We start from the raw sequence: 17,286 nt of genomic DNA, 5'->3' as shown, positions 1-17,286 counted from the left end.
TTAAGATCGCGGCACATTTCTTTGTTGGTCGTTATCAGAGGAGGCAGGAGCCGGAGATGGGAATGTTACGACGACAGAAGCATCTCATCACACGGAGTGGAAGGACAATCTTAAGGATGTGAAGGGACAGCACTTCCGGAAGAAGACATCTCGGCTTTTAATAAATTCATTCTTGATGGTAAATTGTTTCCCATACTTGGGTCCTTTGAAGTCTGGAGAACTGACAAGACACAGAAAGTTTTGCCTGTATATAGGAGCCATTTTAAACATTTGGACAGTTGCAGGTTGCTTATCCTAAATTCAACTTTTTTCCACGAGCGTTTGCGCCAGAAGTTTCTCGCTACATCTCGATGCGCTAGAGTGTCCTTCATACATTTGGCATGATCATTCAGATGCCAAAAGCATCTTGCACACTGATATGTGATGCACCATCTGAGCAACATCGAATCATGTCCTGTCCTGTCCTACGTTTCAAACAATTTCCAGTCGACGGAAACTCAAATCCGAGTCAGGTCAAAAGGACCAACGGAACGAGTAGGAAAAAGTAAATGTGTTATCTAGCATGCCATTTATCGCGCGAACGATCGCTAAACACACGATGTCGTGCATGGTTCTTTCCTTACAAGATCAATTGTACTGTTCCGTTTATGGCCAATTTCATCATGATTTTCCATGTCTTCAATGGAAAGACTCCCATGTCCCGTTTCCGCTCTTTCTTTTCACCTTCATCTTGCATAGGATGTAGACATTATCTTTCTCATCCTGGGAAGATTCCTGGAGTTCAGGAGTTCGAGGCCTAATGGAGTCGAATACCTCTCTCGACCCTTTCCAGTGCTTCGAAAGTCGCCGTTGATGATTTGCAGCATCGGAAGTGATCAAAAGAAATGTTATTTGACGAGAGATTCCATGTAACACGAACCGGGAATTTGAATGATCTCAACATTTTTCCTGTGTACTTATTTGCAGAAACAGATATGGAGTAGCAATACTTTCTACTTTCGTAGCTTGAGCATGCACTGAAGGGGAAAAAGTGAAGTTGCAGGAAAACTGATCTTGCAATTGAAAACTGGATGTCAAACTTTGATCACATCCTTCCTTTGTTGTCTCTTGTCTACTGAAGATTGAGAAACTCCGAGTACCCTTTGAATGCAGAACTGCATGTATTCCCTTCCTTTTCAGAACAAGGAAGATGTAGAAAAGGAGCAAAGTTCAAGGAGGGTTTGTTTCATTGCTGTTTCTTCAAACTTACATTTGTTACAATCGAATCCCTAAAATTGTATTATTTTGCTCAATCCAGTCCATCCATATTCAATTTCGACAATTTGAAGCTCACCCGTGATCGGAGTCCGCCAATATGTTGGAAAAAACTAGCCACCATGGACAATTAGCTTGTGTCGGCCAAGCTGTAAGAATAGAAGTTCAAAATGCAATTGTACAATTACGTAAATTTTGCAATCAAATCCATGTAATTGCGTTATTTTGTTCAATCAAGTCCTATTCATATTAAATTTCGACAATTTGAAGTTCACCTGGGGTCGGAGTCTACCAATATCGTGGGAAAAAACTGGCCACCCCGGACAATTAGTGTAAATTTGGTTAATTTTTTTAATCGAGGCACTCAATATCTCAACATCAAACTTACGAATCGGCAGTATCGATGCGGCCTCAGCTTCGATTTGCCGGAATTGGCGACGGAGTGACTTGATCGGGAAATTTCTATATTACAAATTCGAGGACCATATTGAAAAAACTAACTCCAGTTCACGGACTAAATGCGTAAACATTCCCGTCTTCTCTTCGTTTTATAGTCAGGTGACCCCACCCAACGCGAACAAATAATATGCTCGCTTGTGATAAACTGACCACTAGGAGTCGGTTGGCGCCGATGACACATCCGCGCACATTAGCATCGTCCGTCGCTTCAAGATCACTCTCCTCCTTGGCTCGCTTCCTCATCCTGCGCCCACCCACCGGCGCTCTGCTCGCCACCGCACGGACCAAGATGAGCGACCCCAGCAGCGAAAACCAAGAAAGGGACCAGCTTGAGTCCATATTCAAGCAAAAAAAGATCCTCCGAACCAAAGTCCGCAGGGCCCTCAAATCCATGGACCCGCTTCAGAGATCTCAAGAGGGTACTCGATTTCGCTCGTTTTTGCAAATTTTTCTCTGTTATTAGTCGGAATATCTTGTTCTTGTTGATGGGTTTTGCATATATGAACTGGTATCTGTGCATTGATCCTTTTTTTGTTGTCTCTTTTGGTTTTGGACCATTTTCGTTTGATCAAGTAATGGGGAAAGTTTTTGTGGGATATGAAGTTTTTTCATAAAGGTAACTAAAATGGAAAAAGGGGGGAAAAGCAGTGACACAGATTTCTTTGATTGGGGGTTGTAAATTGTCATCTGGCGACTAAAGTTCTCTGATTTGTTCCACATTGAGATTTCCATCCTTTGTTTCAGCATTTTCAAAGGAAGGCGCACCAAGAATACAGGACAAAATGTTTGTGTCTGTGTGTGTTTTCTCTGGCCGATATGTGCAGACAGCAGAAGTGGCGTTATTACTTATGTAAAATTGATGGACTGGATTGAGCCTATGATTGATTGTATGCCGCAACTTAAAGCTAAAAAAAGGCGCTGCAAAAGAAATAGGTCTTAAAATATTCGAGCTTTGATTTGTATGTCTTGGTGTGGCTTTGTAGTTAAAACCATGGAGAGGTTTGCTTGAAAATATGGATGACTTACTACTGCTTATACCAGTTTCCATGGACAAGAGTTACTAATCACAGAAAAGCAAACCATGGCATTGACTTATTGGGAGTGACACGTCATTTTCTTCATCGAAAGAAATTTCCTGCTCTATACAATGTGATTGACATAGCTTTATCAGACGAGACAATTCAGAGTCTTGTACTAGATGCTCCATGGTTCAAATCTAGTCAGAGACTATGCGCATATATCAGCTGCAGTGCCTTACGGGAAGTAGATACCTCGAAAATTATCTCACGAATTTTGCAAAATTCATCCAAAGGTGTGCTCCTCTGCTTTCCACCTTTACAGTCACATTTAGCTCAATACACCAAATTTCCTATCTCTGCTACGGGCATACTGATCGTTAAGGTTGTTCCTCATGTACCTGAAAACTGATATATTTCCTGATCTATCACTAGATGGCCACATACAGATGAAGAAGAAGCTTTATGTTCCACGTGTGGAAGACAAAAACAGCCACATGAGAATGCTCAACATCTCAAGTGTCAATGATATGATTGCAAACTCAATGGACATATTAGAACCTGCTGCGCTAGATGCTGATGGAAATGAACGTGAAGATGGTAAGTGTCTTCTTATCAAAACCATGTCTCTTCTTACTGCCATTCTTCCTCCTTGCTTTCTTCTTTTCATCATGTAATAAATAACATTTGAAATTCCTGGGCTGATTTTTTCATGTGGAATATGTTTTGACTTTATGCATCATTCCTTATGGTTTATAAAATGGTGGTCTCTTAGAGTCCGGGATTTAAACTTGCAAAAGCTTTTGCCAGTTAAGTCCACTTTTAGAAAAGCTGATCAGATAGAATAATTACTTACTCAATGAAATTGTTTCTCCTTGTTTGACTAATTCCTTACTGTTGTAGTAGAATTTGGCAGACCCTTCATACTTTGTAGGGTGTTGGTTTATGGTTTTTTATTAAACGTCCCACTATTGTTAAACTACTATCTATTGCTTTGATTGAGGTGGATCAATAGCATTTTTGGATTTGATGTCTGGTTTCTGCTTCTTTTCCATGAAAAGGTGTTAGAACCTTCTGAGCACATTACACTGTAAGTCGAATGGACCGTAAGGGTATATGAGGATTATATGATTTCGTGTAAAGTGGCTGGAGAGGCATACTATTCTATGTATAATTGCTTTTGGCAGTTGGATTATCACTTTTCCATTCTACTGATTGTGAGATACAATTTGATAAAGGATGAGATACTACATTTTTGGCTTCCAATTTAGTGCGAGAGACATGGTTGTTAATCATTTTGTAATGGGAGGTTGTAACGTGACCAATGAGGAGAGCTGCAGTTGCTTCTTCATCTGTTAATAAATCTTTATGTATGTTAGTCTTTGTGATCCTTGAGGTCATGTTAACACGTTAGATCTCAAATATCGAGTTCCTTGATATGCGTACAAACATGTACACCACATATTGTCCCATTTGGTTGCATATTTATGCTGCATTTTTTTAACCTATGGTTACATGAGGCCTGAAGGAACTTCTCTTATCTCAGTCATGCAGGCAGATGATCCTGTTGACTTGTTCCTTTTACCTGGTAAGTGTTGTCGTTCTGTTATATGGCATGCTTCAGGGTTGGAGAAACTAGAACATCAGTTGCCTTGCTTGTCCTTGTTGCTAGGACTTGCATTTGACGAATCTGGAAGACGCTTGGGCCGAGGTGGAGGGTAGGTTTGTAATCACTAGCTTTTGTTTTATGTTCGAGATCTAAGCTCTGTCAGATATATACACTTTCTATGATAGTGGATCCTGACCCGTTAATTTTTCTCCATTATGGTGACAATTAGTGTTTTCTGTCTAGGTAATGTACTTTTAATTTAGAAAACTTTTGCTCCACATCCTCCAGAGAGCAGAATCAAAATATTTCGTATTAGGATTTTTGCTTGCTTTTGCCTTTTTGTACTAACTGTATTGTATTTGCAAAAGGTATTATGACACTTTCCTGAGAAACTACCAAGAGCTTGCACATGCTCGGAGCTGGAAGCAACCCCTCCTTGGTACGTTGGTGAATAGTTTCTTTTCCTTTCTCAAATTTATAGGATGGTATAGCTTAAGAGTTTCGGCCTGTTCATTTTCGATGCTGGCAGTTGCCTTGTCATACTGTCCACAGATTGTGGATGAAGGAGTCATACCAGTCACTCCAGATGACATTCCGGTAGATGCTCTCGTCTCCCCCTCTGGTGTAATTCCCATAAGCCCTGCAGCTTTGGACAGGTTGGCCTTAGATTCTGTGGTCTTACTTTCCCAATATTAATTTATTTCTCAATAATGGTCCAATTGGTTGCAGAATGAAGATTTGACATGGGCTTTGATACCCCATCTGGGTTGTTCTCTGCCAATCTGGTGTGGGACCTGGAAAGGGTGATGGCCATTGCTTGAAGTAGGTGGCTGGCTTTATCAAAGTCGTGATGGCGAGTCTTAATGCCAATTATGATTTTGTATTGATCTCTAATACCTTTGATACATAGAAAAGCCAGTAGGTGAGAAGATCCTCCTAATTTATCTTCTGTTTGATGGATCAAACATTAGAACTCTTAGGGTGCGCATGAAAACACTTCTTCAACTGAGAATGGCTTCTAGCAAGAAGTTGGTTTTTCTACTTTTACTTTTGAGCAGAAGTTGATTTTTCAATTTCTACTTCAGAAGTTGATTTCCGGTTGAGAAATGCGTTTGATAATCGACATAAATTTCAGCTTCTGAAATAGAAATTCGTTTGATAATGACTCGAAATTTCAGCTTCTGAAATAGAAATTTGTTTGATAATGACTCGAAATTTTAGCTTTTGAAATAAAAATTCGTTTGATAATGGATGGAAATTTTTACTTCAAAGATGTTATTAGAACAATTTTTTTTTCTCATCTTTCATTTTTGGGCAAAATGAAAAACATGATGCCCCTGCTCCTCCCAAAAACAGACATTAGAGTCCCATATTCTGAGGAGCTTACTACAGAAACGAACTAGAGACCTGAAACAAAAAATGTCTAAAAATAAAATGGCCTTAAGGTTTTTTTTTTTTTTTTTTTGCCTTTTGCTCTAACATTTCTTCATCCAGCGATTTGTCGATCCTCAAGTTTTTGGTAGATGAACGGCTCATCGTAATTCTAGCAGGAGCAAAATTTTAAGAAGAATCATTTCGACTACTTCATTTGAAAATTTTGAATAAGTAAAATGGGGCGACAGAAATTTTAAATAACTACTGGACTTCATGGAAAGAGAAACGCCTAAACATAAATTCAACAAGAACCAATCACATTTTTTTTTTTTTTTGTAAGGTAAGTATGTATTGATCTTTCAAAAGTGCTAGGTACAAAAGATGCCGGACACAAAAATCATGAACTCGATATGGCACCAAGTGTGACATAGGGAGTTCAACGGTGAACCGACCGCAAAATATAACTAAGCTAAGGGGGTAGTACAAACAAGCGCCAACGAGGCAAGTAGATATAAAACAAGAGCCAAATAACGGCTAAACCAAAATGAGGACCAGCAAAACCCAAAAAAAAACCAAAGTTGGACATAATGAGGAGAACACAAAGTACAAAGGTGAAAGGCAACTTCTGGAGGAGTCAGCAGCAGCAGTTCAGTAGCAGTAGACAAGGACTCCATGGGTCTTCGGAAGAGCACCGCAGCAGCAAAAAGTCAACGAAGCAACAAAGGTGGTGATCAAAGTTGACATCCAAGCAGGTAGGGGAACCCTAGCACCTCCTGAGTGACTTCAGCGGAGAGCAGCATCAGAATCCAGCAGAACGAGCAAGCATCTTGAAGAAGGTAGTAGCAGAAGCAAGAAGGGTGATGAAGTAGTAGTAGTGCAGAGGCAGGTGCGCGTACAAGCAGAGTTTCCAGCAGCACCAACCGAAGAGAGCATCCGTCGAAGAATAGCTCCCGTTGTGCAGCACCAGTAGATGAGCCAGGAGCAGCAGCAGACGAGGTTAGTAAACGCATCAGCAATAAAAAGCAGCAGCAAATCAGTTCCAAAGGTGCAGCAGCAAACCAAAAAGCGGATACAACAAGGGACCATCGGGAAAAACAAAGGAGAACAGGGCCCAGCAGAAAGCCAAACCAAAAACTAAACCAAACTAGAACCACTAGTAGATACAACTGGGGAGAATAAAAAGGAACAAAAGAAACAAGAGGAAAAAAACAAACAGACACCAGCAGGAGCAAGAAGGCAGGAGTTGCAGCAAAAGGCCAAAACCAAGCCACGGAGGAAACCCCAACATCTAAGAAACCAGCGAAGCATCAGTACCAAGGAGTCAAAAAAAAAAAAAAAACAGGTAGCAGACAGTATAGCAGCAGCAAAGGCGGTCCCGTTGAGATAGGAATCCAGCATCCACAGTAAAAACATCGAAAGGGCAATAACAGTAAACGGTAGCAGTAGCAGAGATCGAAGAACACCAAATAGAGAATTCATTGTTTCATCTTTTAACAGTAACAGTTTACAACATTTTTTTGTTGCAAACTGGAACAGAAAATGAAGCATATTCTGAAACATACTCAGTTGAATATGAATTCCTAGAGGTTTTGTTAAAAGATGATGGAGCGAACAGAAGAAAAAGGCCATTTTAATAGGATGATTACCACAAATAGATATTAACTACAATGGAAAAAGATTTTTCTGGTCAAACTCAGATGAAAAAGATTTAAGCGGTCCATATTGTGAATTACCACTTTGTGGATAGAATCGGAGACCTGAAACGAAAAACGTCCGAAGCACAAAACATACACATACACCAGATTATAGAGTCCCATATTTTGAGGATATATATTCACAAATTGCAAATGCAAGATCAACACAAAATCACGAATTCATTGTTTGCAATGAGGAACGAAATGTCGATCCTACAAGTGTCCTTCGATATCCCAATAGGCGCAATTGCAATGTCTTTTGACTAAATAGAAGATCACATTACTTTAACTCACTGCAGAAATATGAACAAGCGATGCTTGCACTTCTTCCAGGGCTTCCCTTTGGTCTTGGGCACTAACTTTGCAGTAAACAGGATTGCTAAACCACAAATGCCCGCGAATTTGAAAAATGTTCCTGGAAAAAGCAAAGTACAAATGCAAAACAACTCTCAGATAATGCATCTAATTTGCCCATGCGGCGTCACATGTGCTTTCACTCCAAACTCTGAGATCACACTACTAAACCAAGTCGACAGAGATAGAGAGCATACCGGGCGCGCTCCATTCGAACATGAAGTTGAAAGTGTAGGTCATGATCCAGGAGCAGGACCAGTGGGTAAACGTCACAATGCTTCCTGCTCTCCCTTTTACATTTACTGGGAATATCTACGTAATGGGCAATGAAAAGCAGTCAATGGTCTGTTGCATTTAGTATCAGTCATCATGAAATTCACTAAAAAAATTGACAATTCGCAACTCGAACATTAGAATCCATGGCAGTCCCGCCATGCCGAATGAGAGAGATATAGAATATGCCTGATTGCATTCAGCAACTTCAGCAAAACTCACCACATGGTTATACACTAGGATTCACTAAGCTCTGGAGCAATTATTATCAATACAGCTAGGTAAACCTAAGTTGGAGTGACATCCTTGCCATGGTGCAGATCCTGTAGACAAGGGGTAACAAAATGACAGAACAAAAAGCGAGTTGTAGTCATCAAGAACCTGAAATAGAGGAGACCTGCAACAAGAAGAAATAACAGTGTCAAAAGAAATCACCAAGAGACTTTCACGAGGCGGAGAGTAAGGCATCAAATTGACATAACTGCAATGATGAGGAACTCAAAGGCAAAATGTTCACGCATATCGGAGATATATCACCATCCAAGCTCATCCATAGTTCCCCTACAAAGGGAAGTTAGAGAAGCTATTATGTGCAACTATCTTGTCTCGAACACATTGACAAATTTCTGTTGTAGAGCAAAATTCCCAAAATGCAGACTTTATTCACCTTCTAATCCGCAATAGGAATCATTAAGAGGCAACCTCCCATCTTCAATATCCAAAAGATATATAGATTCTAATTCTCCAGCATTTTTACCAATCCTACAACAAGAACGGGTAGGTAATGCCCCCAATGTATTTTTTTAGCCAAAATTAACATCTAAATTAACTCAGAACACAATTTCACCATTCCATTATTGCTGGGGTGCAGATTTCTTTGATTCGACAAGGCATTCATTTCATCATAAAAGAGGGTCAGTGGCAAGGCCAATTGTTTGCAGGACTTTAAACATGTTTCCAAGAGCTCCAAGGCCTCCTCAACATTGGACTTCTGCAAAAATATCTCATAAAAAGTCACGTCATAGAATTAAGGAGTTAAAGCATGGATCGCTCCAAGTTACACGGCAAGAACATGGTAACATATACTTGCTAGTGTTTACCCTATGCTTGTATGTGCAAGTTTCACATATGCAGCTTTGTTTCACTTCTTCGTTTTCTTTTTCGGGGTAGGTTACTCCCTATTCTGAAGAGGGTATAATCAAGCTATTCTGGACCGGGAGAAGTAAAAATTTTTTACTTCTCAGATTAGACTCAAAAACTAATCAGGCAAGATTTTTCACTTCAGAATTGAAAAATACAACTAGAAGTCAAATTTTTTATCAAACGGCTTTCTACTTCGATCAGATTTTTATCAAACGCATTTCTCTGCCGGATGGGTCTCCGACAGAGAAATGAAAAATGAGAAGTGTTTTCATGCGGGCCCTTAGTAGCCCAGGTGAATTTGTGCTCTCTGGGGGAGCTTAGCTAGGTTATGTCATTCAAGGTCTTCTCTCTGATCACTGATGTGTCGGAACCACATTGTAATTGCTCCTTAAGTAGCAATTCATCGGTGAAAAATGAATTGGTTTGATCCAACAACCAGAAGACGAAGAAAAAGAAAAAGAATGCTAGTTATTTTTCTTTGGGTCAGAAAATGCTAGTCATTTGGGCCGACACAATTTGGAACCTTTACCAGGTGAATTCGGTGTATTACCAGGCCAATTTTGTGTAAGTTGATCCCTCCACTCCGGTTTCTCCTTCCTGGTAGGAGGCAGGAAAAGCTGTTACCATCTTCTCGTTCTTGTCACATGTTATTTTTATCTGCTCGATTATGTGTGGATAAAACACAGGCATGATGAGAATGTTTGAGGAACAGCTTTATGAGAGCTAATTGTAGGACTCATTTCCTCATGTTGAAGACAACTCGTTGCCTTCCCTGTCTCACTGTCCTGAAAAAAAAAAAAAGTGATATTTTTTATGCAGGGTCTGTTTTGTTGCAATTTTCAGTCACTTTCTTCAGCAAACCTGCTAGAAGCTGTCAAGGATCACTGTGACGGCTCCAAGACATTGTCCTAGGAATGAATCCAGCAAATTACTTTGCTTTTCAGTGGCTGACCAATTGCTTGATTTTCTCTTTTGTTCTCCTCATGCCAAGTTTAATTTTGCAGGCCATTTGGAAGTAGTAGATCGTCAAAACTTTGGAAGGACTAGAGATTCTTACCGCTGTTTTAAAAAAATCATGTCCCAACTCTCTTCATGAGAGGAGATTCCATTGAAGTAACATGGTCTATTCACAACAATCTGCTCAGCTAGGTATTTATTTGTCACACACTCCTTTCTTTCCTCATAAAATAGTAAAGGGTTAATAGCATGAAAAATCTCAAATTGGTATATTTGTGATAAATTTACTCCAAATTGATGCATTTGTGACAAATTTATTTAAAGCTAATTTTTTACCATAAAAAATTTCAAACCGATATATGTGTGATAAATTTACCTTCCATTAGTTTCCGTTAATTTGGATTATTACCGTGGAAAACTCTAAATTGGTGCACCTATGACAATCCTAAATTGGCAACTCGTCAATTATGACATGTCATCTAACTCAGTAATTTAACGGTAAAATTTAATGTAAATTAACAGAGAGTAAATTTGTCACATGTGTACTAGTTTTGAGTTATTTGGGGTAAATTTATCATAGATATATCAGTGTAGGGTTTTTCGTGGTATTAACCCAATGGTAAAATCACATCTAAGACCTGCTTATTTCTGGAATTCTTTTTTCACTCGGATTAGGTGGAGACTTGCTAGACAAGTTATTCAAAGTGTTACTTGTCTCCATCGCTGATGCTGCTAACAACGACCTTGCAATTTTTTTCTGCTGATTTCTCCGCTCATTGACCTTAGTGCGTGGACTTTTATTTCAAGCCTCATTCACACGCCACTGCAGTTCAACTTGATCTGAAGAGACAATTAGTCTTCTCCAATTTGCATCCAACTAATACCGGTGAACAAACTTGTATATAACAGCAGAGAGATGCTTTGAACCCACTGAAGCCTCATACTTTCTTCTACTACCAAGTAGATTCCCCAGCTCTTCCATGGAGATCTCCCCGTTCTTTTGCCTAACAATAGGACTCGTCCTAGTTTTTCCTGCTCCTTCCTCCTTGGCCGACCCGGATTTGTTGCAGGACTTCTGCGTCGGAGACGTGAACGCCTCCATAACTATTAATGGCTTCCCCTGCAAACCTGCCTCAGAAGTAACCCCAGATGACTTCTTCTTTGATGGCCTGAGCAGAGAAGGCAATACGAGCAATCAATTCGGTACAGGCGTGACCCTTGGAAACGTCCTTAGCTTTCCCGGGTTGAACACGCTGGGGATTTCGATGAACCGCGTCGATTTCGCTCCCGGCGGGCTTAATCCGCCCCACTCGCACCCTCGCGCAACCGAGTCTGGGATCATCATCGAGGGGAGGCTTCTCGTTGGATTCGTGACTACCGGTAACGTGTTCTACTCCAAGGTCCTCACTGCAGGTCAGATGTTTGTGGTTCCAAAAGGGTTAGTGCACTTCCAGAAAAATGTTGGGGAAGGGAAGGCCCTTATCTTCACAGCCTTCAACAGTCAGTTGCCCGGGGCGGTGATTCTTTCTACGACACTATTTGGCGCGACCCCCGCGATTCCAAATGATGTCTTGACAAAGGCTTTTCAAGTTGAAGAAGATGTGATCAACGAGATGAAAGCCAAGTTCGGCCCTTGAAAGCAAACTCAATACCAGGAGAGAAGCAGGCCACTTGATCTCAAAATTGCAGATTGTGCAGATGAATAGGAGCTCCGGCAAACACCCACAGATCAATCCGTCCGTCTCACTTGGCCATTTATATCGTCATTTTGTTTATCAATAGCATGTGGAAGCTGTATAGATTTGGATGAAAGAAAGCAATTCTGGTGAAATGTTAAGACAAATAAGTCGTAGAATTTTGCTTCCTCGTATTATGTTTGAGAAGCCGCAAATAAATAGTGTACAGGTATCTGATCTGGTTACATAGTACAGATGGAAATCAGATGCATTTCCTGCTAACATTAGGTATTACATAATTGAGAATGGACAGACAATTCTTCGCTTTGTGGATTCAGCACTAACAATAAGATAATCAGTACCAAAGTCCATGTCACGTATCGACGCGGACCTGAATAGTTAATCTGGCTCCTCGATCCTAAGCTAAGCCGAGCAAGTCCGTTGTCATCAAGTTTCTCTCTTGAAACCGCCACCGGTCTGCATATGAAGCCAATCCGGTTGTGCTTGTGATCCTTGCATGTAATCCCTCGCTGCTTGTGAGGCAAACATCATCCCAGTACCGTCAAAAGGCTGTGACATGAGCGAAAAACCCAGATTGGATTAGTCAATAGTTGCAGCTGCCAATTGCTACAGTTCACAAGCTAAAGTCAATATTGCCAGTGGAAGTTAATTCAAATTAAATAGGACATAAGTAAGCAAGCCAGCAATAAAAGTGACGTCCATCAGAACTAGCATTCTCACGTAGTTGCGGTTGCATGGTCTTGTGGAGAGCAAAAACTTGCTCTTCTACTAAGTCACCGCACAAGGGGACCGGTGCCGATGAGGAATGCATTTACTAGAAGCTCAAAGAGGAGAACATCACTATCCTAATAGAAAAATGGAAAGGGGGGTTGTAATTGGGCCTGATACCGTGCCGCAAACCCGCTATGGCCGTGGACTAAATTAACAGAGCTATCTTCTGTACATAAAACATCTTGTTCTTACATCTTTGGCGACGAAGCCGTCCAATGCCGGGCTCATGTCCATCCTTGAATTAACCGCTTCGAGCTTCATCGACAAGAACTAGAACATCCATCGTATGGATTTAGAACGCTAAGACATGCATAACAAGTCATCCAGCATTAACTGGAATAGTGACCGAAAAGCCATACCTCAACCTGGTGCTGCAATGACTGGATATAATTGATAATCTCATCAAGAACCAGCGCCTTTCCAATGATCTGATCACGAGGACAACATCAGGAATTTAACCATGTAACCAAGTAACTTGTGTTTTCTGTAGATGATATATGTTAGCTTTGGAATGGTTTTAAAAGGTTAAAACCGTTCACCAGGAAGGTGAGCAGCGACATGGGACAATGAAAATGTTTGATGGCCTACATATGGTTAACAATGGCCCTCATTCAGCCAAGACAAATAGCATACCTTATTGCAACCGGGGACCAAATCTTGAAGAGTTTTCATCCTCTCACTAATCTTCTCTCTCCTAGCCTGCCAAAGAGATGCGAAACATGGGAATAGATTTAACAGCAATTGATTCCATCCGTACATATTTTCCAGCCATGTATGTTGCCAAACACAATTTGAAAAGTCAAAGCTTTATTTACTCTTTCAGCTAAGCTGTGATTGTCTGTCGCTTGGCCCCTCCTCGCCCTCACATGAATGTAGTCTTGCTTTGGTGGCTCGGATGGTTTAGCACTTTGCTCCGCAGACAATTTATTACAAGCAACAGAATTTGCCTCTACTTCAACTTTGGAACCACCATTTTCATCGCGGGATCCGGCTATTTTCGTGCGCTTGGCACCATTTGAATTGTTCTGTTCCACGAAAGGAAGATAATCAACACAGCAATCCCATAGAGGAGCATAGATCTTTGCATAACAAGATTACCAACGTAATTTGGTACTCCTATCTCTTGCTTCTAAAGATTATCAACATGATTCGCATCAGATTCGAATTTAATGCATTGCGGACTCCTACACCATTAATTTGTTCCTTCACATCTAGCAAAACTAAAGAAAACTCAAACCCATAAACTGTCTACCAGTCCGGATCAAATTGCTAGAAACAATACCAAATCAAGCCAAGATTCATAAAAGTCAATGCTTGAGTGATTACAGCAAATCTACTCAAATCCAATGACCTAAAATCATAGGCCAAGAGCAGAACATTAAAAATTGAAACTTCAAACATATTAAGACAAGCCCAATCCAGAACGGAGCAAGAAGAGAAAATTGCACTGGACTGACCAAATCACTGCCCAGGACACAACTTGAAGACACCCTCTTCGACGATTCGTCCTCGGAGTTCGCATCCTTCCTCTTCCTCCCACTACCGCTCTGCTCCGTCACCGTCGATTCCTCCGCCGACCCGTCCAGGTTCCCAGCTCGGGGCCCCCCCGACCCGACAATGCCGGGGTCTCCGCTCGGGGGCCAAATCTCGGCTAGGCTGTAGGCGGATGGGTTGGCAGCAGAGAAGGAGGACTCGTTGACTATCGGCGCGTCCATCGAAATGGGGGGTCCGTGTTCATGCGAGTGGGGCAGGACCCGAACAGGGGGTGGATCCGGGTCAGCAAAGGCGGTGATAAAGTTGGGTTCTTGGGATTGGAGAGCAATGACAGTGGCAGTAAGTGAATCCCAGTAGTATGGGGAAGATCAGTGAGCACTGAGCTGACGATTTGTTTAAGTAGAGAGAGAGAGAGAGACAGAGACAGAGATGAGCGGTCTCCTTGCCTGGAGGTGGGAGGAAGAAGCTGAAGTCAGAGCTTGGTACACTGCTCGTGAGCTGTTTTTTTCCTATTCTCTTCCCGGAAGAACCTTTGTGGCTTTCTTTTTATCAGTAGATTTAAGATTGTCTTTTTTTTTTTTAAGAAAAATGATTATGGTGATTGTTCTTGATTCATCACTTGATCTTACATATAAGTCAATGTGAAAATATCAGAAAAATAAATAAGAAATAATAAGGACATCAGAGATTTGTGATTCGGCCGAACATGGGTATTTCCGTTCACGGGAAGAGCCAATAATAAACAGTTTATTATAATCGGAGAATTAGAGTTACAATCGCTCACGCGCTCGAGTGTTTTCACTCAATTCCAAAGCATTTCCAAATAAAACAACTCAACTGGATATAAAACTCGCACAAATGACCGGATGTGTTCAAGACAAAAGAAAGCTCTTCTCACGTCAGAAGCGGGAATGTCTTGTACAATACCTTTTTTTTCTTCTTCTTCTTCGTGCGACGCTTCGCGCTTCACAGTGCGGATTCTATTCAACGAAACCTACTTACAACTTCCCATTAGGAAGTCGTTGTTGAGGTTAATAGTCTATTCCGCTACGTAATTTTAAGCGGTTAATATATTCATGTTGGCACATAACTTTAGGGTTAAGCTTTTGAGCGAAGTGAGTTCAATTAGATATGTTGACGGGCTCGGATTTAGACTCTCTCTTGGCGATCTCTCCGATAAAGGTGTTGAAGTTCCGCCAGAATAAATTTGGAGCATAAATACACTTATTTTCCCTTTATTTTCTTCATTATGACTAAGCATATTCATAGTCAAGGGAACTTTGATGAATTCATACGGTCACCTCTTATTTTTTATTTTTCATACTGAAATTTATCGCCATTCTCCCGGATTCCATCACTTATCTATTCCAAGCAAATTAAAGGCAAAAGAAGAGGAGGCCTTCACGGATTTAATTGATATTCCAAAAGAAACCACGCATTCTTGATTTCAAGTCATTTAATGATCACCAATTTTATAAAAATCGCTTCGTCACGAGATAACCATAGAAAATGTAAATACCCTTAATGACGTATGTAGGATGATGGCTTGATTTTCATTAGCGAGACATATCTTGACTCGAATAGTTTAAACCTGAATAAAGTATGCTCGAGACTATAAATTAGTATTTGCCATCATCTCAATCTTACACAAACTCGATCCAATCTAAGAGATTGATCTTGATGTTTGTTACATGTACATTATATTTTATTTATATAATATATATTTATATGTAGAGAGAGAAGAGAGAGAGAGAGAAAGCGCATTACAAAATCGTTTCTTTATTTTTTTAAGGTTCGAATCCTAATCTTGTAGTCAAGAGAAGATTTCATGTATCATATGGACCTAACTTTGCACTTCAGTCCTTTGCTTTTTCTTATTTACAAAAAAAGCATGAACAAAACTGAGCCCAAACAATGTTCCGTGCCACGCGGTGCGCCTAACTTGTCTATAAAAAATAATAAGCAATGCAGCTGAAGCAACCATAGTTAATTTTCTTTAAAGCCCTGCTTGCATTTTCCTTAATTTAGCTCCCAGTCCTTTTCATGTGCCACTTATGTTTGTCAAATTGCCATCCCATTTTCAACTGCACCGAAAGCGACTTGCTTAGCAATCGCTCGTCTCGATTGCCATATCAATCGTCAATGTTCTCAAAATGACTTCTTTTATACCGATAAGCATTCACCTCGTTTTCCTATCAGTTTCATCGTAATCCATCATAACTTGATCTCGGATCTTGAGACAAGATGACTTCGATGGGATAATTCGTAAGAAAGAGCCATTTGTTGGATAAGTTTAAATGAATTTTTTTGAAAAATCTCTACGAGCGAAATATAGCTGATTTCGAAAGAACTTATTCCAACCTGTAAAACATATGAACCTACTGTTTTAGAGGCTTTTCACTGGACTTTGAAATTTAAGCCAAGATGTTAAGTGGAAGGCAGTGCTTTAATAATGACAAAATTTATTTTATTGAGTCGTCTAAGAAGTATCTCGGAAAGTACTTAGTGGCAAAACTCTGTCCTTTCCTCAGCAGACACGTGTCCAAGAAATATGATTTTGATTTTGGCGAGCCAAGCAGCTGAGTTTGGAAGGGTTTTTTTACATATGGAAAGACACAGCTAAGGTTGCTGTAGATAAGGTTGCCATATACAGAAACAGTATTGTTCCAAGTAAGGTTCCCTTTATAGTTCATACAAGTCAAATCACTACCTGCGCGTTTTCTTTCCTCCGCAGTAGTTTCCAATGTGGTCACCAAGAGAGTTAAAGACAAGTTGACAAAAAGCAAAAGATTGGTCAAGAAATTCTAGTTTCAAACAATTTGGCTCACAAAATTCAAAATTAATGTAGATTCATCTGCTAAAAATGTTGGAAAATTTTCCCTTTGAGAGCCCCCTCAAAGTTGAGGCCCATGGTCAATCCAGCGTGGAAAAGAAAAGCAAAAAGAGAGCAAATAACCAGAGCCCACATGAGGGAAGCTAGGCCCATTCTTGCTGCTTGAGACAAGACCATTGGTTTTGTCTGGAAGTGAATACGTACAGAGCTGGCCTTTGTTTGATCATTGGTGAGGGAGACTAAAATCCTGGAAGAACAGTGACTTCTTGGCCCCAGGCCCTGGAGCACCCTAACCCACATCTTGATGAACTGAAGCACCAGGACCCATCTTTCCCCTAGGAAAATCAATAATCTTGAG

General features: G+C 40.5%; 4 protein-coding genes across 8 annotated transcripts; 2 read left to right on the top strand and 2 right to left on the bottom strand.

The window, feature by feature from the left end:
- The first annotated feature begins 1,791 nt into the window (after positions 1-1,791).
- LOC115741444 (5-formyltetrahydrofolate cyclo-ligase, mitochondrial) lies at positions 1,792-11,056 on the top strand. 4 transcript variants are annotated; one of them, XR_007198748.1, is made up of 9 exons: positions 1,792-2,132; positions 2,885-3,025; positions 3,165-3,329; positions 4,276-4,317; positions 4,402-4,447; positions 4,707-4,777; positions 4,868-4,994; positions 5,068-5,141; positions 10,941-11,056. XR_007198748.1 is itself a non-coding variant. In XM_030675341.2 (8 exons), exons 1-8 carry the CDS (start codon positions 1,841-1,843, stop codon positions 5,078-5,080), a joined length of 897 nt encoding a protein of 298 aa, XP_030531201.1. In that variant the 5' UTR covers positions 1,794-1,840; the 3' UTR covers positions 5,081-5,315. The 4 variants fall into 4 exon arrangements, 2 of the variants coding, with proteins under 2 accessions (XP_030531201.1, XP_048136814.1); XR_007198749.1 differs by lacking the exon at positions 10,941-11,056 and adding an exon at positions 10,182-10,412; XM_030675341.2 differs by lacking the exon at positions 10,941-11,056 and having other exon boundaries at positions 1,794-2,132; positions 5,068-5,315.
- LOC115741448 (sugar transporter ERD6-like 5) lies at positions 7,594-8,417 on the bottom strand. Its single transcript, XM_030675348.2, has 4 exons — positions 8,303-8,417; positions 8,163-8,222; positions 7,958-8,072; positions 7,594-7,821 (listed from the first exon to the last, which is right to left on the bottom strand). The coding sequence occupies exons 2-4, from the start codon at positions 8,193-8,195 to the stop codon at positions 7,697-7,699; spliced, it is 273 nt and encodes a 90-aa protein (XP_030531208.1). The 5' UTR covers positions 8,196-8,222; positions 8,303-8,417; the 3' UTR covers positions 7,594-7,696.
- Positions 11,057-11,113: 57 nt separating the features above from the next.
- Positions 11,114-12,142, top strand: LOC115741446 (germin-like protein subfamily T member 2). Its single transcript, XM_048280858.1, has 2 exons — positions 11,114-11,777; positions 11,810-12,142. The coding sequence occupies exon 1, from the start codon at positions 11,114-11,116 to the stop codon at positions 11,768-11,770; it is 657 nt and encodes a 218-aa protein (XP_048136815.1). The 3' UTR covers positions 11,771-11,777; positions 11,810-12,142.
- Positions 11,981-14,611, bottom strand: LOC115741445 (transcription factor bHLH79-like). Of its 2 annotated transcripts, XM_030675345.2 has the most exons (7): positions 14,213-14,611; positions 14,059-14,179; positions 13,417-13,626; positions 13,235-13,300; positions 12,961-13,029; positions 12,794-12,871; positions 11,981-12,391 (listed from the first exon to the last, which is right to left on the bottom strand). In XM_030675345.2, the coding sequence occupies exons 1-7, from the start codon at positions 14,314-14,316 to the stop codon at positions 12,257-12,259; spliced, it is 783 nt and encodes a 260-aa protein (XP_030531205.1). In that variant the 5' UTR covers positions 14,317-14,611; the 3' UTR covers positions 11,981-12,256. The 2 variants fall into 2 exon arrangements, with proteins under 2 accessions (XP_030531205.1, XP_030531202.1); XM_030675342.2 differs by having other exon boundaries at positions 14,059-14,611.
- Between the last annotated feature and the right edge of the window lie 2,675 nt (positions 14,612-17,286).

This window comes from Rhodamnia argentea, chromosome 6, assembly GCF_020921035.1.
Source record: "Rhodamnia argentea isolate NSW1041297 chromosome 6, ASM2092103v1, whole genome shotgun sequence".
Lineage (NCBI taxonomy): Eukaryota > Viridiplantae > Streptophyta > Magnoliopsida > Myrtales > Myrtaceae > Rhodamnia > Rhodamnia argentea.
The sequence above is the reverse complement of the archived record's forward strand: the minus strand, read 5'-3'. Positions and strand labels throughout refer to the sequence as shown.